We start from the raw sequence: 20,817 nt of genomic DNA on the forward strand, positions 1-20,817 counted from the left end.
AAAAGTTTCTATTCTTTATCTATCTAAACTGTTCATCGTTCATGTTTCACTTCCATACATGGCTACATTTCAGACCCATACCTTCAGAAAAGACTTCCTAACACTTAAATCTTTATTCAGTATTAGTAAATTTCTTCCTTCAGAAATGCTTTTCTTGCCATTACTAGTCTACATTTTATATTCCCTCTACCTTGGTCATCATCAGTTATTTTCCTGCCCAGATAGCAAAACTCATCTACTGCTTTAAGTGTCATGTTTCCTAATCTGATTCTGTTAGCGTCACCTGATTTAATTCACCTCATTCAATTCAACTGCATTCCATTATCCTTGTTTTGCTTTGCCACCTGAGCTTTTCATATTGTCTTTCCCCCAAACGCCTCTTTAATTTAGCTTCCCCCTAGAGAAATATGCTTCTAAATCCTTACATTTGTGCTATAGCCATTCCTGCTTAGCAATTTTGCACTTCCTATCAATCTCATTTTCAAATGTTTGTATTCCCTTTTCCCTGCTTCATTTGCTGCATTTTTAAATTTTCTCCTTTTATCAAATAAATTCAATATCTCTTGTGTTATCCAAGGATTTCTACCACACCTTGTCTTTTTACCTACTTGATCCTCTTCTGCCTTCACTGTTTCATCTCTGAAAGCTACCCATTTGTCTTCTACTGTATTCCTTTCCCCTGTTCGAATCAACTGTTGCCTAATGCTTTCTCTGAAGTTCTCAACAACCTCTGGTTCTTTCAACTTACCCAGGTCCCATCTCCTTAAATTCCTATCTCTGTTCAGTTTCTGTTCCAATCTACAGTTCATAACCAATAACATGCAATTAGAGTTCACCTGCCCCTGGAAATGTCTTACAATTTAAAATCTGGTATCTAAATTTCTGTCTAATCATTATGCAGTCAATCTGAAAACTTCCGGTATCTCGTGGTCTCTTCCACATATATAGACTTTTTTTTATTATTCTTGAATCAAGTGTTAGAGATGATTAAATTCTGCTCTGTGCAAAAATCTACCAGGCAGCTTCCTCTTTCATTCCTTTCCCCCATTCCATATTCACCTACTATTTTTCCTTCTCTTCCTTTTCCCACTATTGAGTCCCAATCCTACATTACAAATTTTCATCTCCTTTAGCTATCTGAATAATTTCTTTCATCTCATCTCATAAATTTCTTCAATCTCTTCATCATCTGTGGAGCAAGTTGGCATGTAAACTTGTACTACTGTGGTAGGCATGGGCTTCGTTGTCTATCTTGGCTATGATACTGTGCTCACTATGCTCTTCATAGTAGCTTACCTGCATTCCTATTTTCTTATTCATTATTAAACCCACTCCTGCATTACTCCTATATGACTTGGTATTTATAACAATGTATTCACATGATCAGGAGTTCTGTTGCTCCTACCACCAAACTCCATTAAATCTAACTTCCACCATCCATTTCCCTTTTCAAATTTTCTAACCTACCTGCCCAATTTCTAACCAACCTGCCAACACTCTACACTCCGATCCACAGAATGCCAGTTTTGTTTCTCCTTACAACAATATTCTCCTGGGTAGTCTCTGCCCAGAGGTCAGAATGGGGGACTATTTTACCTCTGGAATATTTTACCTAACAGGATGCCATCATCATTTAACAATGCAGTAAAGCTGCATGTCCTTGGGAAAAATTAAGGCTGCAGTTTCTCCTTGCTTTCAGCATTCAGCAAGCACAGCAAGGCCGTTTATGTTACAAGGACAGATCAGTCAATCATCCGAACTGTTACCCCTGCAACTACTGAAAAGGTTGCTGCCCCTCTTCAGGAACTACACATTTGTCTGGCCTCTCAACAGATACCACTCCGCTGTGTTTGTACCTACGATTCAGCAAGCCACCCCATCGACAGCAAGGTCCGGATTTATGAAGGGGATACATACCAGTGTCACAGTGATGAAAATGATTAATAACAACAAAGGAATTTGGGAGTGGGTCTGTTATAGATACAAAATAATGCTGTAACATTAATACAAGAAAGAGGACAACTTTTAGTGTGTTAAAATATCATATGGACAGACATAAAGCAACTACTAAATATTTACCTGAAAAATTACATACCTCATTATGGAAAAATTTGGCATTTGCAGGTTCGAAGCGCATGGCAACAGTAACTGTATTAAAGACCATGTGCAGTAAATGCAGCACCTGGGTGTACGGTATACTCTCCCAGGGTTGAGATGGCTGTCCAGACAGGCAGCCCTCCATAGATACCAAAACACTCATTACATACACAAAGCCACCAACTTTGCGAAATACCGTACGGCATCGATGGCTTTCACGCAGGCAAATCAGCAAAGACTATAAAAAAAATACAACATCACATTAATTTTGTTAGTAAGAAATGTTGTCACAGTTCAAACACTTCAGCAACTTGGTAATAAATGGTAATAACTTGCAGTACTACTATACATGCACAAATAATCTGCGCATATTTTTTCCTGAACCTATGGGTGAAAAATTGGGGTGCATGGATTAATTGTAATAAGGTTAGTACTGCTCCACCCCCAACAATAGACCCTGTTATACTATAGTGTTGTTGGAGCCTCAGACTGTGATGTGTCAATAACATGTTAGAAGTGAATTATTAAGCATGTGTTAACTTGTTAATTATGGCTACAAGTTCTTGTTATTACTCATACACAGCTAAAGAAAGACTTAAAAGTATTGAAGAAACAGATAACACTGGAATCCGCAACAGGAAGAAAGTACTATGTGAGTGAGGGTTGTATTCATGACTGACAAAGAAACAAAATGTGGCTTCAAGAAACGAACAGTAATCACTGGGCATTTCGTTGCCAAAAAGTGAAGCACCTGGACCTCGAAAAAAGGCTTTTTGAATATGTAGGCGACAATTGACAATATGGATGCAAGGTGACTAGTGAGATGAGCCAACTCAAAGCACTGCTTTAGCCAGAGAACTAGACATCACCAGTTTCAAAGCTAGCTAGGGCTGGCCACCAAAAGTTTTAAATTGAAATGGATTATGCTTCTGGAAGAACACTACCATCACTCAAAAGCTTCCAGGCATTACAAGGTAAAAGTAGTGAATTTTCATCACAGTGTGATAAATTTGTGCAACGGACATTCCTATACACAAGGTGAGTCAGGAGGAAATGTACATGCTTTAAGGGGTGATACTAGTGGAGATTCTGAACAAAAAACTCCAAATAAACATATGCCTTTTCTTAAACGTTTCCGGGTAAACCAACGAAAATAACTAGGAACGGGAAAGATGTAGCATCATCCTTACTAACCTTGTCAGTATGCAGGATGGATGGAGAGGTTTGTATGGGCGCACGACAGCAAGGTCTTCAAGCACCCGCTCAAAACCAGATTGAGATGGGTGTCAAGAAAATACCAAGAACAGGAAGATAAAACAGATTGTAAAACACAGGTAACAAAGGTTGGAAAACTATGTGCATACCCACACCGAAGCATTGGACGAAGCATGGTGTCAGCAGTAAAACATGGACTACACAGGAAGAAAGCTAAAACAATGGAAGTAGATGACTGACCACAAGAAAAAAAAGGGAGGAGCCAGCCACTCTGCAAGCCTAAAAGTTTAGGTCAGAGTCCAGACATGTAAAACTGTAAAATGCTAGATACATTCGTCTCATCATCAGCTAAAATAGAGGGCAGATCCCCACCAATTTTTGCTACTGCCCTTGCAACACAGTATAACATGCATTCCATTAAAATGTGGCAGACAGAGATGTGCACACCACAAGCATCACAAAATGGGGGATCCTCCTGCCATAATAGAAAGCTATATGTGAGAGGACAGTGTCTGATCTGAAGACGTGTAAGGGTCCCTTCACCCCGCCTGAGCAACTAGCAGGAGGAACGCCACGGCCGAGTTGCTGGCTTCACCAACCACAGCTTATTGGCCGTCACCTCCAGCCATTCTTCCTCCCACAACTGCATGCACTTCCTGTGGAGTGCAGAAATGACGGACTGCAAGGCAATAGGATACTGTGCTACATCCTGCTCTCTGCAAGCCTCCTCGGCAGCTCGATCGGCCTGTTCATTGCTCCATATTCTGACATGACCTGGCACCCAGCAGAATGACACCTGCTTACCCCGCTGGTGGAGCAAGTACAGTTGGTCATATATCAGCTGGACCAACTCCTCAACTGGGTACAAATTCTGCAATGATTGTACGGCACTCAGGGAATCAGAGCAGATGAGAAACCGATTGCCCCAAATACGATTCAGCTGCTCCAATGCCTTCAGGATCGCGTGGAGCTCTGCTGCAAAAATGGTATATTCATCAGGCAGGCGAAACCTGGTGACATGATCAGGGAACACTACAGAACAGCCACAGAAATCCCCTTGTTTGGAGCCATCAGCGAAAACGATGGTAAAACCATGATGCACATCTAAAACTAAAGCCTGGGTCTCTAGAGGAGCCGTGGTGGAAATATGCTCAAACCTCAACGAAAAACATTAAGACCAGCCATAACGATTGCAAAAAAGCAATCCTGTGCGCGAATGCCATAGGGCCTCGTTACTTGTTGCCAGTTATGAAAAATCTGTGCCAGAGGAAGCTGAGCAACGGTATGGTATGCGGGTGTGTATGGTGTGGACATAGTTTTATATGCCTGCTGCACCATAAGTAGCCATCGCTGCATTGAAGTGGCGGTTCACCAGCCTCTGCACAGAGGCTTGGTATGGGGCTTGTTCTGAATGCCCCAGTGGCCAACCTAATCCCTTCTGGTGCACAACGTCCAACATCTTTAAATAAAAAGGTCTTGCAGACCCATACACCATGCACCCATAATCAAGCCGAGATCGCACAAAAGCCCTGTAAAACTGGAGCATACAAGTCCTGTCTACTCCCCATGTACTGTGGCTAAGACATTTTAAAATACTTAAAGCCTTAACTGACAGTTGTTTCAGGTCTCTTTGATGAGGTAACCACGTAAGCTTCGAGTCAAAAATGAGCCCCAGAAATCTCACTGTGTCTTTAAAAGTAAGGACAGTGTCCCTCATTCTCAATTCAGGAAATGTTAAAATCGAACAAGAACGGTGAAAAAAAACACACACACGGACTTCCCGGTGGAAAACTTAAAGCCACTCTTCTGCGCCCATTGATCCAAACATCTAATGGTAAATTGAAACTGACACGTTGTCATTGCGAGGTTTGAAGAAGAGGAAAACACAGAGAAATCATCCACAAACAAGGAACACTGGACAGGATTTTTCACTATGGACGTAATGCTATTAATAGCTATGGCAAAGACAGTCACACTTAAAACGCTACCTTGAGGGGTACCGTTCTCTTGCTCAAAGCAATCAGGCAGGACGTCACTGACTTGGTATCTAAAATATCGTGGCGAGAGGAAAGACTGAATAAAAATGGAGAGACAACCACGATAAACCCCATTCGTGAAGCTGCTCTAGGATGAGACGCCTCCAAGTAGTATCATAGGCCTACTTGATGTCAAAAAATACACCTAGAAGGTGATGACGGCATAGGAAAGCTTGTTGTATAGCCGCCTCCAGGAGGGCAAGGTTATCAAAGGTGGAATGAAACCTCCTGAACCCTCACTGAAAGCAACTAAGGAGTTGCCACGATTCTAAGATCCAGACAAAGTGGTGGTTGACCATCCGCTGCAAGGTCTTTCCCATGCAACTAGTGAGAGCAACACTATGGTACCTACTTGGGCATGTGCGGTCTTTCCCAGGTTTCAAAAGAGGAATTAAAACTGCCTCACGCCACAAGTCAGGAAAGTGACCTGATGCCCAAATGGCATAAAAAAATTCCGAGAAAGATACCTCTGTTGCGCCTTGTGAGGTGCCGTAGCATACTGTAATGGATCCTGTCGTGACCAGGGGATGTGTCACGAGCCACAGACAATGCAGAATCCAGCTCCCACATGGAGACTGGTCAGTTGCAAATTTCATTGGAGGTGGACTGGAAGTCCAAACTACACCTCTCAGCAATCATTCTATGGTGATGGAAACCCTGATCCTGACTGGCTGTTGTGGTAACTGTGGCAAAATATGCTACTGTAGTTTGGGCAATGTCTCGTGGATCCATGTGGAGAGTGCTGCTATTCATTACAGCAGCCATGGGGCACCTCCCTCCTCTCCCACAAACTCTCCTGATAGTCTCCCACACAATGGAACTTTTGGTGGAACGATTAATGGTATTCAGGAACTGTTGCCATGACCTCTTCTTGCTCTCTCGAATAATTTGGCGACATTTTGCCCTCGCCACTTGAAAGGCTGCAAGATTCTCAGCAGTTGGCTGACACTGGAACCTACGCAGAGCCGCACACCTGGTCCTGATTGCAGAGCGGCATTCTGCAATCCACCAAGTGGCAGGCTGCCTCTTCTGGTGGCTCATGGACTGTGGAATGGATGCTGCAGTCGCATGGTGGACCATTTTGGTAATATGATCCACCCACACCTTGACATTCGCACAGTGTTCGAACTGGGCCAACTGGCTATAAAGTGTCCAGTCAGCTCTACTGAGAACTCATCGTGGGGATTTCATTTCGGGGCCTACACCATCTGGCAGGTGAATCCAGATCGGGAAGTGATCACTTCCATGCAAGTCACTGGCCACTTCCAATTGAGCACTGTGGGCAAGAGCTGGAGATCCAAGCGAGAGATCAATGGCAAAGTGTCGCTGTGCAGAAGTGAGTGCTCTGTCCCGCATTTAGCAAGTATGCACAGGATGACAGGAGGAGCCTCTCAATGGCTCTACACCTGGGACAGGTAACTGTAGAGCCCCAAAGCACATTGTGGGTATTAAAATCACCACAGATGATGAATGGCTGGGGGCACTGTGTAATAAGGGCAGTGAGGGCCCTTCATCAAGGGCATCATGTGGGGGAAGTAAAGGGAACATATAGTCAATGGACAATGCACGTGCACAGACACAGCAATGGCTTGTTAAGTTGTCATAAGTGAGAGAGGCGAAGAGTGGCAGTCCATCCTGACGAAAAGATCTCCAGTTCCCTCTCCACACAGGTCATCCCTTTTGCGGAGTGTATAGCCTTGGAGCGCAGGGGAGTATGAGGGATGTAAATAAGTCTCCTGGAGACATACACAATGGACTACCCTGAGAGTGTAGACGAAGTTCCTCCACATGTGTCCTGAACCCCTGCAAGTTCCACTGAAGTATGGGAGCCATGTATGATGTGGGTAGCACCTTCATCCTATCTTTCTGACGGGGTGGGGATACTGCAGCAGGTGGAGGAGCAGTCACGTGGCAAGATGATTGCCCCACACATACATCATACTCCATCGGCTCTGGGGAAGAGTCAGAGGAAGCACATGTAAAATGACATCGACATGGTCAGACGGTTTACCACATGATCTGACCTGCTGTGCCTGCTTTATAGGAGCTTTTTGCAGTTTGTTGGGCTTTGGTGGAGCTGACGTGGGAGTGATAATGGCCGTACTGGGCTTCTGAACAGCCTCAGCTGTTGGAGGTGCCAGGGGCTGGCCCAAGTTGGCCACTGAACCCTTTTCTGCTGTTCGAGCAGAGGCCACAGGCTCTGAAACATTTGCTGCCTTGCAAGTGCACTGACATCTGCAGGTGTTAGTGCCAACACTCGCCACCTCCGTCTGCACAGAGGCATCCGCTTTTGGAGTAGGCTTCTGAAGCATTGATGCAAAAGATGTAGCAAATGTGGGAGGCTGCATCAACTTGTAGATACTTTTGGCCTCACCATAGGGGATACGCTTGATTGTTTTTATTTACTGGACTTTGCATTCCTCTAAAAAGATTTGGCAGTCCCTACTCCAAATGGGGTGGGTTCCAGAGCAACTGATACATTTGGCTGGAGACGAGCAACCAACTTCTTCATGAGCGGCCTTACCACAATTGCCACACGTCGCTTCACCTTTACATCCTCAGGTGGTATGCCCAAAGCGCTGACATTTAAAATAGTACATTGGGGTTGGGAAATAAGGCTTCACACTAAGGTGAAGGAAGCCAGCCTTAACATGCTCAGGAAGTTTCGTGCTACTGAAGGTCAGATTAAAGGAGTCGGATTTAATAAGATGCCCATCAATCCTTTTCATAATATATTGCACGTCAACTATACCTTCCGGAGCCCACTCACGTTGCAGTTCCTCCTTGGGAATATCTACTATATCCTGGCATGTCAAAGCACCTTTGCTATAATTCAAGATGCTGTGCAGCTCAGTGTCTATGGCATATTTCCCAAGGCATTTAGCAGTGTGGAGGTTAGTTGCCTGCTGGGAATTGGAAGTTTCCACTACCAAGGTCCCATTGCCCAAGCACTGCACCAATTTTAAGGAGCCATAGATTCCCTCCAAACCCTTTTGTATATAGAAGGGCAAAACCTTCTCGAAACACTACCCTCCTCCTGTTTCACTATGAGAAACACATTCTGAGGACCAGAATGCATTCTGTTACTGAAGAATGGACTCGTCAAAGAAGCGCCGGAGTCAGGGAGACTGACTCCACGAGTCCTCTTGATAGACTGGGTGTTAGAACCTACCAGTGGCCCACCCTTTCCACCGGGAGGAGAAAAAGAAGATTTCATAGGATACATTTCGGTCCCACAAGCAGCTACGGAAGTAAGAGTCCACTCAGACAAAGTCCCCCGTGCCTGAGTAAGCCTTATACAACTAAGGTGCGGCAAGTTCCCCAGAGGTTGCCCGCTAATGACTGTTCCACCTCAACAGCCATGCATCTCATCAGCACGCAGCACACCTCGAGATTGAAGTTTTTTTTTTATAGAGGTTTATTACATCCTCGCGATCCGGGCAGTCAAGCCAAGATCCCTATTCGCTGAGACACACAACATTCCACTGCCGCACTGCACGGTGGTCACTGAAGCATGCCCAGAGCTTACGGTGACAGAGGACTAGCGGTGCTTACCAGTCCCCAGCTCCGGAATCCCGGGGTTGCCAAGCCCGTACCCAGCAAATGAATGCCAAGCCCCCTCGGGCCCTATCAGTACACAGTTCACTTGCGCACAGTGCAGTTCTTTACCTCAAGTCTCAGTCCAACAGTGCTTTAGTGCACGGTACTACTGTGTTGTTACCTGAACAACGAATACAGTTTTGTGTACTGAAAATGCCACAGATCTTCACACTTGCAGAGTATGCTAACATGGTGTTCGCCTATGGTTTGTCCAATGGGAATTCCAGAGCTGCCAACAACGATTTCCAAATTGCAGAGTGCCAGATAGCAGGGTGTTTAGCAGAGTGTTTCACAGATAGCATGAGCATGGTATGCTTCCCAGTGTAAATGTTGTCTCTGAATGTCCTGTACAACAAACTCTTAATGAAATTGACAACATTCTTCAAGCAGTGGAACGCAACCCTACTACTAGCTCTAGAAGAACTTGGTATTCCACAAACATGAATGATACGCAGAGTACACAAGCATGGTCTGTATCCCTTTCACCGGCAGAGTGTACAACATCTGCATGAAGGAGATACTGTCGCCCGGCAAGAATTCTGTCAATGTATCATTGCCAATGAGCAATTAATTCCACATATTCTGTTCACTGAAAAGTCAACATTTATCTGCAACAGAATTAACAACACGCGCATCTCATGCTACTGTGGAAACGAATTTTCAACGACATTTCTCAGTCAACGTGTGGTGCGGTATTATTGATGACCAACTCATCAGCCCAGTTATTTTAGAAAACTGTCTCACTGGGAAACGGTATCTTGAGTTTCTTCAAAATGCGTTACCAAAATATGTGGAGAATATCCCTTTGGCAACATGAGCTCGTATGTACTTTCAGCATGTTGGAGCTCCTACACATTCTGTACGGCCAGTGATACAGTATCTGTTAGTTGGATCAGTCGCTGTGGAGTCATTGCTTGGCCACCGAGGTCATCCAATCTTACCCCATTGGATTGCTGTTTGTGAGGGTGGTTGAAGAGCGATGTCTACAAGCACAGAGTGGACACAAGAGAGGAACTTCTTGCTTGTATTTTACATGTTTGTGCCCAGGTAAAGGAATGCAAAACTGAGCTCTGATCGGCGACACAACACCTGTCTACAAGAGCAGTAACATGCATTGAAGTTGACAGTGGACTGTTCGAACATCTTCTGCGAGGAAACATACACAATTAAACAAACCATAACATAACAGTATCTTAATTTACCATCACCTGCACCTTTACCATTCCTAGCTGTGTTCATTGGTTTACCTGGAGACATTTAAGAAAAAGGCATATGTTTGTTGGCAGTTTTTTGTTCAGAATCACCAGTAGTATCACCCGTCAAAGCATGCACCTTTCCTCCTGACTCACCCAATATAATCACATACTGGTAATGCAGATCAAACTCCAGTCTATTTTGAGATGTCACTCGACAACCAAAAACCAGAACAAGGAATCCAGCATCATGATATGAACTGGAGGCAACGAGAAGCAAAATTGTACAGTGAAGATGTTTGTAACTGGCAATGGATGAAAGCTAACACCTTATGTGATACCTAAAGGGAAAACTATTCTGAAAATATCAATGAATCCAAAAGGGTGGATGGACAATGACCTCTTGGTTGACTGGGTGACTCACATTTGGCAATGTTGCCCTGGCCGTTACTGAATTTACATAACATGTTGGTCCTGGGCAATTTCCGCAAACATACAGCTGAGGAAGTGCGAGACAAATTACAAAAAGGGAAAACTGAGTTGGTCATTATCCCTGGAGGCCTAACATCTGTCCTGCAATCACTAGATATAATACCAAAGTTCTTCTAAAACTATAACAGCAGCTGCGTAGTTTATTTTATTGCCATAAAAGGTGATGGCGAGCTCATCAATACGCTGTTGGGTAGTAGGAACATTAACTCTATACACATACGTTACAACCTTATTAATAATAACTGCTGCATATTTATTAGAAAAGAATTTAAATTCGTCAGAAATGTCATAGTGTTCTAGTTTAGAAAAGTTCTTTGCAAGGTCGTCCTGTTTTTCTTGAGATCTCATCTTGCCATATTCAAACCGAACACCATCAGCTTGCGTATATTCAGTTCGCCATTTGCACATGCGCCCAAAATAAGGCCTAGTCAGAGTCGGGCGTCGGCGACGGATCCACCGCTCCCAGCTTCAGGCAGTGTTGGCTTCGGTCACACAGCTTGAGGCTGTTGCCAATGGGCATCACTGTGGGGGTCCGGATGGGGGTTTGTCGGGGACGGCCAGCTCGTCCCACGCATCCCCCGATCGGACTACGACTGTGGTTGCCCGGGATACTGCCCGCATTGAGGCTGATCCCTCACCTGTGGTAGAGTGGGAGGTCATCTCAAGGTGTGGCAGGGGGCGAAAGACATTCCGGAGGGCTGAACGGAAGGCCTCTCCAGTTTGTCTGACGAACCGGTTTCAGGCTCTGTCTCAGGCTGATACTGATCTTCAGCCTGACATGGCTGCTTGTCCTGTTCCAGAGGTTGCCCCTCAGTCTGCAAGATCCGGGCAGTCGCAGAGGGTGGGCTTACTGGTAGTTGGGAGCTCCAACGTCAGGCGCGTAATGGGGCCCCTTAGGGATATGGCAGCAAGGGAGGGGAAGAAAACCAAAGTGCACTCCGTGTGCATACCGGGGGGAGTCATTCCAGATGTGGAAAGGGTCCTTCCGGATGCCATGAAGGGTACAGGGTGCACCCATCTGCAGGTGGTCGCTCATGTCGGCACCAATGATGTGTGTCGCTATGGATCGGAGGAAATCCTCTCTGGCTTCCGGCGGCTATCTGATTTGGTGAAGACTGCCAGTCTCGCTAGCGGGATGAAAGCAGAGCTCACCATCTGCAGCATCGTCGACAGGACTGACTGCGGACCTTTGGTACAGAGCCGAGTGGAGGGTCTGAATCAGAGGCTGAGACGGTTCTGCGACCATGTGGGCTGCAGATTCCTCGACTTGCGCCATAGGGTGGTGGGGTTTCGGGTTCCGCTGGATAGGTCAGGAGTCCACTACACGCAACAAGCGGCTACACGGGTAGCAGGGGTTGTGTGGCGTGGGCTGGGCGGTTTTTTAGGTTAGATGGCCTCGGACAAGTGCAGAAAGGGCAACAGCCTCAACGGGTGCGGGGCAAAGTCAGGACATGCGGGGACCAAGCAGCAATCGGTATTGTAATTGTAAACTGTCGAAGCTGCGTTGGTAAAGTACCGGAACTTCAAGCGCTGATAGAAAGCACCGAAGCTGAAATCGTTATAGGTACAGAAAGCTGGCTGAAGCCAGAGATAAATTCTGCCGAAATTTTTACAAAGGCACAGACGGTGTTTAGAAAGGATAGATTGCATGCAACCGGTGGTGGAGTGTTCGTCGCTGTTAGTAGTAGTTTATCCTGTAGTGAAGTAGAAGTGGATAGTTCCTGTGAATTATTATGGGTGGAGGTTACACTCAACAACCGAGCTAGGTTAATAATTGGCTCCTTTTACCGACCCCCTGACTCAGCAGCATTAGTGGCAGAACAACTGAGAGAAAATTTGGAATACATTTCACATAAATTTTCTCAGCACGTTATGGTCTTCGGTGGAGATTTCAATTTACCAGATATAGACTAGGACACTCAGATGTTTAGGACGGGTGGTAGGGACAGAGCATCTAGTGACATTATACTGAGCGCACTATCCGAAAATTACCTCGAGCAATTAAACAGAGAACCGACTCGTGGAGATAGCATCTTGGACCTACTGATAACAAACAGACCCGAACTTTTCGACTCTGTATGTGCAGAACAGGGAATCAGTGATCATAAGGCCGTTGCAGCATCCCTAAATATGGAAGTTAATAGGAATATAAAAAAAGGGAGGAAGGTTTATCTGTTTAGCAAGAGTAATAGAAGGCAGATTTCAGACTACCTAACAGATCAAAACGAAAATTTCTGTTCCGACACTGACAATGTTGAGTGTTTATGGAAAAAGTTCAAGGCAATCGTAAAATGCGTTTTAGACAGGTACGTGCCGAGTAAAACTGTGAGGGACGGGAAAAACCCACCGTGGTACAACAACAAAGTTAGGAAACTACTGCGAAAGCAAAGAGAGCTTCACTCCAAGTTTAAACGCAGCCAAAACCTCTCAGAAAAACAGAAGCTAAACGATGTCAAAGTTAGCGTAAGGAGGGCTATGCGTGAAGCGTTCAGTGAATTCGAAAGTAAAATACTAGGTACCGACTTGACAGAAAATCCTAGGAAGTTCTGGTCTTACGTTAAATCAGTAAGTGGCTCGAAACATCATGTCCAGACACTCCGGGATGATGATGGCATTGAAACAGAGGATGACAAGCGTAAAGCTGAAATACTAAACACCTTTTTCCAAAGCTGTTTCACAGAGGAAGACCGCACTGCAGTTCCTTCTCTAAATCCTCGCACCAACGAAAAAATGGCTGACATTGAAATAAGTGTCCAAGGAATAGAAAAGCAACTGGAATCACTCAACAGAGGAAAGTCCACTGGACCTGACGGGATACCAATTCGATTCTACACAGAGTACGCGAAAGAACTTGCCCCCCTTCTAACAGCTGTGTACCGCAAGTCCCTAGAGGAACAGAAGGTTCCAAATGATTGGAAAAGAGCACAGGTAGTCCCAGTCTTCAAGAAGGGTCGTCGAGCAGATGCGCAAAACTATAGACCTATATCTCTGACGTCGATCTGTTGTAGAATTTTAGAACATGTCTTTTGCTCGAGTATCATGTCGTTTTTGGAAACTCAGAATCTACTATGTAGGAATCAACATGGATTCCGGAAACAGCGATCGTGTGAAACCCAACTCGCTTTATTTGTTCATGAGACCCAGAAAATATTAGATACAGGCTCCCAGGTAGATGCTATTTTTCTTGACTTCCGGAAGGCGTTCGATACAGTTCTGCACTGTCGCCTGATAAACAAAGTAAGAGCCTACGGAATATCAGACCAGCTGTGTGGCTGGATTGAAGAGTTTTTAGCAAACAGAACACAGCATGTTGTTATCAACGGAGAGACGTCTACAGACATTAAAGTAACCTCTGGCGTGCCACAGGGGAGTGTTATGGGACCATTGCTTTTCACAATATATATAAATGACCTAGTAGATAGTGTCGGAAGTTCCATGCGGCTTTTCACGGATGATGCTGTAGTATACAGAGAAGTTGCAGCATTAGAAAATTGTAGCGAAATGCAGGAAGATCTGCAGCAGACAGGCACTTGGTGCAGGGAGTGGCAACTGACGCTTAATATAGACAAATGTAATGTATTGCGAATACATAGAAAGAAGGATCCTTTATTGTATGATTATATGATAGCGGAACAAACACTGGTAGCAGTTACTTCTGTAAAATATCTGGGAGTATGCGTGCGGAACGATTTGAAGTGGAATGATCATATAAAATTAATTGTTGGTAAGGCGGGTACCAGGTTGAGATTCATTGGGAGAGTCCTTAGAAAATGTAGTCCATCAACAAAGGAGGTGGCTTACAAAACACTCGTTCGACCTATACTTGAGTATTGCTCATCAGTGTGGGATCCGTACCAGATCGGGTTGACGGAGGAGATAGAGAAGATCCAAAGAAGAGCGGCGCGTTTCGTCACAGGGTTATTTGGTAACCGTGATAGCGTTACGGAGATGTTTAACAAACTCAAGTGGCAGACTCTGCAAGAGAGGCGCTCTGCATCGCGGTGTAGCTTGCGCGCCAGGTTTCGAGAGGGTGTGTTTCTGGATGAGGTATCGAATATATTGCTTGCCCCTACTTATACCTCCCGAGGAGATCACGAATGTAAAATTAGAGAGATTAGAGCGTGCACAGAGGCTTTCAGACAGACGTTCTTCCCGCGAACCATACGCGACTGGAACAGGAAAGGGAGATAATGACAGTGGCACGTAAAGTGCCCTCCGCCACACACCGTTGGGTGGCTTGCGGAGTATAAATGTAGATGTAGATGCGTGTATAAACTGTCCATTCAAAGCCGTATTTAAACAGTGATATATGCAATGGACAGCCAATGAAAACCACAAGTTCACACAAAGTGGAAAAATCAAGCGGCTGGATTTGTCCCAGATTTGTGAGTGAGTAAAATGAGCATGGGACTTCATTCAGCTACCACTAGTAGAAAAATATTACAAAAAATGTGTTATCACAATTTCATTGGACAGATCTGAGAATGGCGCTTTATGGAAAGGTGGCGATGAGAAAATGATACTACCACAACTGATGATGGCAAAAAAAGGCGGTAAATAGAATCATTATGTTAGAACAATTATAGGTAAATAAAAAACAAATCAAAGCCAATATCCTTCCGCCCTCCTTCTTAAAATTGGGCTGTGCAGATTATTCGATGGCACAGATTATTCGTGTGTATATGGTATGTGTGACTGCCATAGGCACTTGTAATATCTGGTATTTACTGAACGCTATGAGGTGGAGAGAGAAAATTTTCTGGTGCAAAAAACTTGATGTTCATGGTTAGCTTTGCAAGATCATAAACTCTGCTGGTGGTAGTGGAGAATGCATCCAGTGGGCCTACAGTGACAATAATTCACCAGCAAAGGCAACCGGTTTAGACAGCCAATGCATTCCTGTCCCTCATAACATTTCCATAGAATAGCTTTTTTCTCCTACCAGTACACCATTGAAAAAATTGATAACTGACCTTCAAAATGTGGGCTTTTAGCTGCAGCGCTGATGCTGGTGCAGAATGCATCATACCCAGGAGAGTTCCCATGTCATCATCACCTCCAGCACCAAGCAGAAGTTCACGAACAATTCCTGAAAGATATGTCACAAAATAGTACAGAATTAGAGAAAATCTTTTGTGTCATATTACATGTTATTGAAAATTAGATTTGGCAGTTACAGAACCAGTCACATATCACAGCTGTATACTGGCTACTGGTTATTTGTTCTGAAAATTGGGATGCGTACAATATTATGACATTCAATGTGTAAAATCTTTAACATTTTTAAACAGATCAAAGAAGACAGTGAGGGTAAACATCTCACTGACAACATTCTAGGTGGAATTTCAGCTGAGATGGACAGGAAAGGTATCGTGTACATCCTTGTTGAAGGGTTCATCTTGGCATTTACCCAAAGTGAATTTTGTAAACATATATCTGCATCTTTTTTTAGTTAAGGATAACAGGTACCAGAATAATCATCCTTCTCACTATTCTATTCATAGAAAGAAGTATACACTGTGGTAGCCCTTTGCCCAAGCCCAAATTTCTCTAATTTTACTATCATAGTTGTTACACTGGATGCAAGATGCAACAAATGATATGTTTCTTGTTTCAAAATGGAATATGGGCTCTTTGAATTCTGACAGTACAGCATTTTTTGGAGCATCTGCCAATGGTGTTTGTTAATCCATCTTTACAAGGGTCTCAAAACAACAAATTATACTCAAGAATTGGTCACACAAGGATTTTGAAAGCAACTTCTGCATAGGTAATTTAAAATTCTTTAGGAACCTTCCTTTAAATCACAGTTTGGCATCTTACCTCTCGACACACAGATTCATGTTACCAATCTATATTAAATTTCTCCTGATAGAAACCACTGTATACTTGATAGTTGTGACTGACTCTTCAACTATGTAATCAAATGATATAAGGGATTTTCAATTATTTATGCACATTAGATTAAATTTTAGTAATTTTGGGGTTATCTACAGGTCTTTGCACCAAGTGCAGACTGCATATCAACATTATCCACAAAGTCATTTATATAATGGTGTGAACAGAACTGTCACATATCACTTCCTTATGACATGTCATTTGCTGCTTTTGTTTCATACAAAGTATCCATATTAACAATGTGATATTAACGTAAGTTTCCCGGGAAGTCTTTTATCTAGCCACATGCCTGTCTCAATACTCCATATGCATATATTTCAGTTGCTGAACTGTGCTGTGAAGCTGTACTGATGGGTTTCTGGAAATCAAGAAATGTGCCATCAAACAAGGCCCTCCACCTACAAACTTGTACACTAAGTGAGTGAAGAGAGCAAGCTGGTCTTCACACAATCTCTGCTTAGAGAGTCTGAGATGGTTGCTCCCAGAATGGTACTCTGAATCTCAAGAAGTTGTCACATGCTAGGCGTTCGAGTCCTGCATGGTATGCAGGAGAGGTGGGAGACGAAGTACTAGTAGAAGTGAAACTATGAGGGTGGGCTAGGGTGTCCATTAGTCCCGTTTTTCCCGGGACAGTCCTGTTTTTTACCAAAATGTCCCTCTGTCCCGAAAGTTTTTTGGGGGACGCTCAAATGTCCCGCTTTTTTATGATTCCGCTTGGCTAGAGTATTTTACGCTACTGGTTATTTGACTTGCTATTAACTGTGCAATTATTTACGCTAGGAAGCGTGTGATGACTTTCAGCATACCCCAAACATGTACCGAACTGTCAAAAATCGCAAGTAATTTTAAACGCACTATAGGTTACGAATAACAACGGAGATTCTTCTCTTCTAAATCGATCCACTGAATCCAACCTTTTGGTCCAGATATATTCTACACCATTGATACTTGCTCTCTGGCTTTTGTCACCATACTGTTAATTTTTTTCACTGTGCAATCACTGTTTCATTATGCCAAAATGAAAGTGTAATTTTAAAAGCAATATAAAAAGTGAGTTTCCTTTTATGAGTGGTAGTGGAGAAACTGTAGAATGTACGTTGTGCAGATCAAAATTTGCTATTGGTCATGGTGGAAGGTCTGACATTGTGAATCACATTAAGACGAAGAAACATCGCATGAGTGATCAAACGAAAAGAGCAAATAAATGCGTGGGTGACTACTATGTAAACTTAAAATCAGTAACAGAAATGGATAGGCAGTTGGCAGCAGAAGAAGCTACATCTGCATACCACAGTGCAATGCATAACCATAGCTTTAAGTCAATCGACTGTACTACAGCAGTTGTCAAAAAACTTTTCAATCCTAAATTCACATGTGGAGACACAAAATGTAATGCAATCGTTTCAAATGTTATTGCACCGTATGCAGCTCAGCAGGTTTTAAATGCACTGAAAAGTGCTCGATTCATTTAAGTAATGATTGATACATTGAATCATCTGGATTTGAAGCTGGTTCCTCTCCTTATCAGGTATTTTCACCCTGAAAATGGTATCACGGTGAAAGTGCTCTAATTGGTTAATTTAGCTGGAGAAACTTCAGATTTACTTCAGAATTATGTGCTGGAAGTTTTAAAGAAATATGATCTTGAGGGAAAGGTGATTGCAGTTTCTGTAGACAACACTAACACCAATTTTGGTGGTAAGCACAGGAAAGGAAAAAACAATTTGTTGTACAAACTGCAACAGAACACAGTGAATAATGTAGTAGGTGTTGGCTGTCCAGCACATGTGGTGCACAATTCCTTACAAACTGGCTGTAAAATATTTGCTTACTTCAAAAGTAAAAACATTAACATGAAAAACATGATTCATTTGGTGGAGTTTTGTCTGGTAATTCCTGGGTCAAATGCTGCTGTGGAACGTGTGTTTTCGTTAGTGAACTCTTTGTGGTCAGATGAAAAAAACAGAATGAAAGTTGAAACAGTGAGGACCTTACTCATTGTCAAAACACACTTTAATGGTGTATTGTGTACTGACTTTTATGATACAATTTGAAACGAAAATGCACTTCTTGATAAAGTACATAAAAGTGAAAAGTACAGTGATAGTGTGGCAGAATAATTGTAAAAAGTGATTTGGGATCATCTGAGTGCACGTTCTAAAGGTAAACTTGTATGTGTATTAAATTTAGGCAATACAATATTTATGTCCCGTTTTTTTTTTTTCTTCATTGTCCCAGGTTTTTCTCTAATTAATTTTAAATGTCCCCTTTTTCAATGAAAATGAAATGGACACCCTAGGGTGGGCCATGATCCATGTTTGGATAGTTCAGTCGACAGAGCGCTTGCCCGCGAAAGGCACAGGTCCCAGTTTGAGTCCTTGTCTGGCACACAGTTTTAATCTCCCACGAAGTTTCAAGAGTTATGGATGTTTATTTGATGTGTAAGTATTATATTAATCAACCAATACTCACACATGACTGCAAAACGTACAATCAAGCTGGTGGGTTCTGAATTTAACTGCTATTGCAAGTGAGGGTGGCTTTCTTGTCAACCAACACAGTGGTCCAGGATGTGTACAACTATCTTTTTGACAGAAATATCCATTACTTCAGTCATATTAAAACTGATTTTCTGGCCTCCTTTCAAAATTGCCCTACATCTACACACATGCTCTGCAAATCCTCTCCTTCACTGTTGAAGTTCATTTAACTAAACTCAAATAATTCAATCCATCAGCAAAAGAAAGATACTGCAGTTATGTTCCATTAACACAAACTGTTATTATACACACGACTATTTTTAAATATATGGTTGTCCATTGTCAAATTTCTTAAAATGGGCTATAGGTAGGACATTACTTTAACATTCACTAAATAATAACAGAAATGCCCAATTTTATGATACATTATAGGTACAAAATTTATAAATACTAGTATGTTATGAACAGCTATCTATGCAGAGGGAAACAACATTGACCCCAATGAATTAAAACCACCACTTTAAGACTCAGTACTAAACAACAACAAATAGCTTCGAAAAACACAGAATTAAAATCTACAGAAACAAAAGATGATTAGGAAAAATAAGATCATACAAATTCTTGACAAATAAGCTATCATCTGTGTTGCACACTAAAATAAGTTAGATACAGTTATCTGTACGTGTCCATGACAGAAAACTGATTACCTTTCAAGCAAATGACTGAAATTAACATACTCAAGGTTGTAAAATGTGATTATTCAAAAAGAAGATATCCAATTGCTGCCAGATCAGATACACTCAACATACTAATGGAGAAATCAAGGGATGCCAGGTGGCGTCATCTCTATACAATGTACAGAGGTTGGACAAAAACATGAAAACAACACAAGAAATGCATGCTTAAACATAAATTCAGGTGCTAGATATGCCTGCAGATTGTTCTGTTGTATCTGACCACGTCCAGTGTCCTCAATATGTTGTGTCAGTCATGATTATTACAGTGTTCTGTGTAGTTGTGAGTGCATCGTGTCAGGGCTAAGTGAAATTTGAACATGAGATGTTTCCGTAACCAACGCAAAGGAAGTGTCTGGTGTTTCAAGAGAGACTGTATTGAACATTTATACCAGGGAAAGTGGAAAAGTATTACCGGCTAAGTCACAATGCAGATAAAAGTGCATGTTGAGTGATCTGACAGGAGGTCATTGAGGTGGATTGTGATGAAAAATTAGACAACAACTGCTGTAAAAGTCACTGCAGAACTGGATGACACATTCAGGAACCCTGCCAGCACCAAAACAAAATGAAGGGAGCTCTACATACTGGGAAATGCAGGGTGAGCTGGAATGCCAAACTACACATCAGTGGTGCAAATGGCCATAACACGAGAATGTGGTGCCAAAGCCATAAAATATGGGTTGTGGAGCCATGGAAGAAAGTAATTTGGTTGGATGAGTCTTGTTCCACACTGTTTCCAACTTCTGGTTGAGTTTACATCTGAGTTGTGTTGTCCCAAGCGTATGATGCAGACTGCTTGTAGCTAAGAGTGAAACATGGCAGAGGTTCAGTGATTGTTGTGAATCATGGTGTTTCATGGGTCCCACGGTACTACTCACGGTCTCATTACTGTTGAAGATGACGTGACCATTTTAGCCACTCAGGTTCATCCCAAGATACAATATTTTTCCCCAATGACGATACTGTACTCCAGGAAACAGGGTCCTTGTTCACACAGCTTGCACTGTACACAACTGGTTTTGCAAGCACGAGGATGTCACATCTTCCCTGGTCACCATAGTCACCAAAA

The 20,817-nt window shown here is 43.0% G+C and overlaps 1 protein-coding gene across 1 annotated transcript in view; it reads right to left on the minus strand.

The window, feature by feature from the left end:
* LOC126092919 (WD repeat and FYVE domain-containing protein 3) overlaps positions 1 to 20,817 on the minus strand; it is a 327,125-nt gene that overhangs the window by 226,333 nt on the left and 79,975 nt on the right. The window contains exons 12-13 of the mRNA XM_049908653.1: positions 15,607 to 15,722; positions 2,096 to 2,335 (exon numbers count right to left, since the gene is read on the minus strand). Coding sequence (XP_049764610.1) covers positions 2,096 to 2,335; positions 15,607 to 15,722 — 356 coding nt within the window. The remainder of the gene's footprint in view (positions 1 to 2,095; positions 2,336 to 15,606; positions 15,723 to 20,817) is intronic.

Source organism: Schistocerca cancellata, chromosome 1 (genome assembly GCF_023864275.1).
Source record: "Schistocerca cancellata isolate TAMUIC-IGC-003103 chromosome 1, iqSchCanc2.1, whole genome shotgun sequence".
In the NCBI taxonomy this organism is placed as follows: domain Eukaryota; kingdom Metazoa; phylum Arthropoda; class Insecta; order Orthoptera; family Acrididae; genus Schistocerca; species Schistocerca cancellata.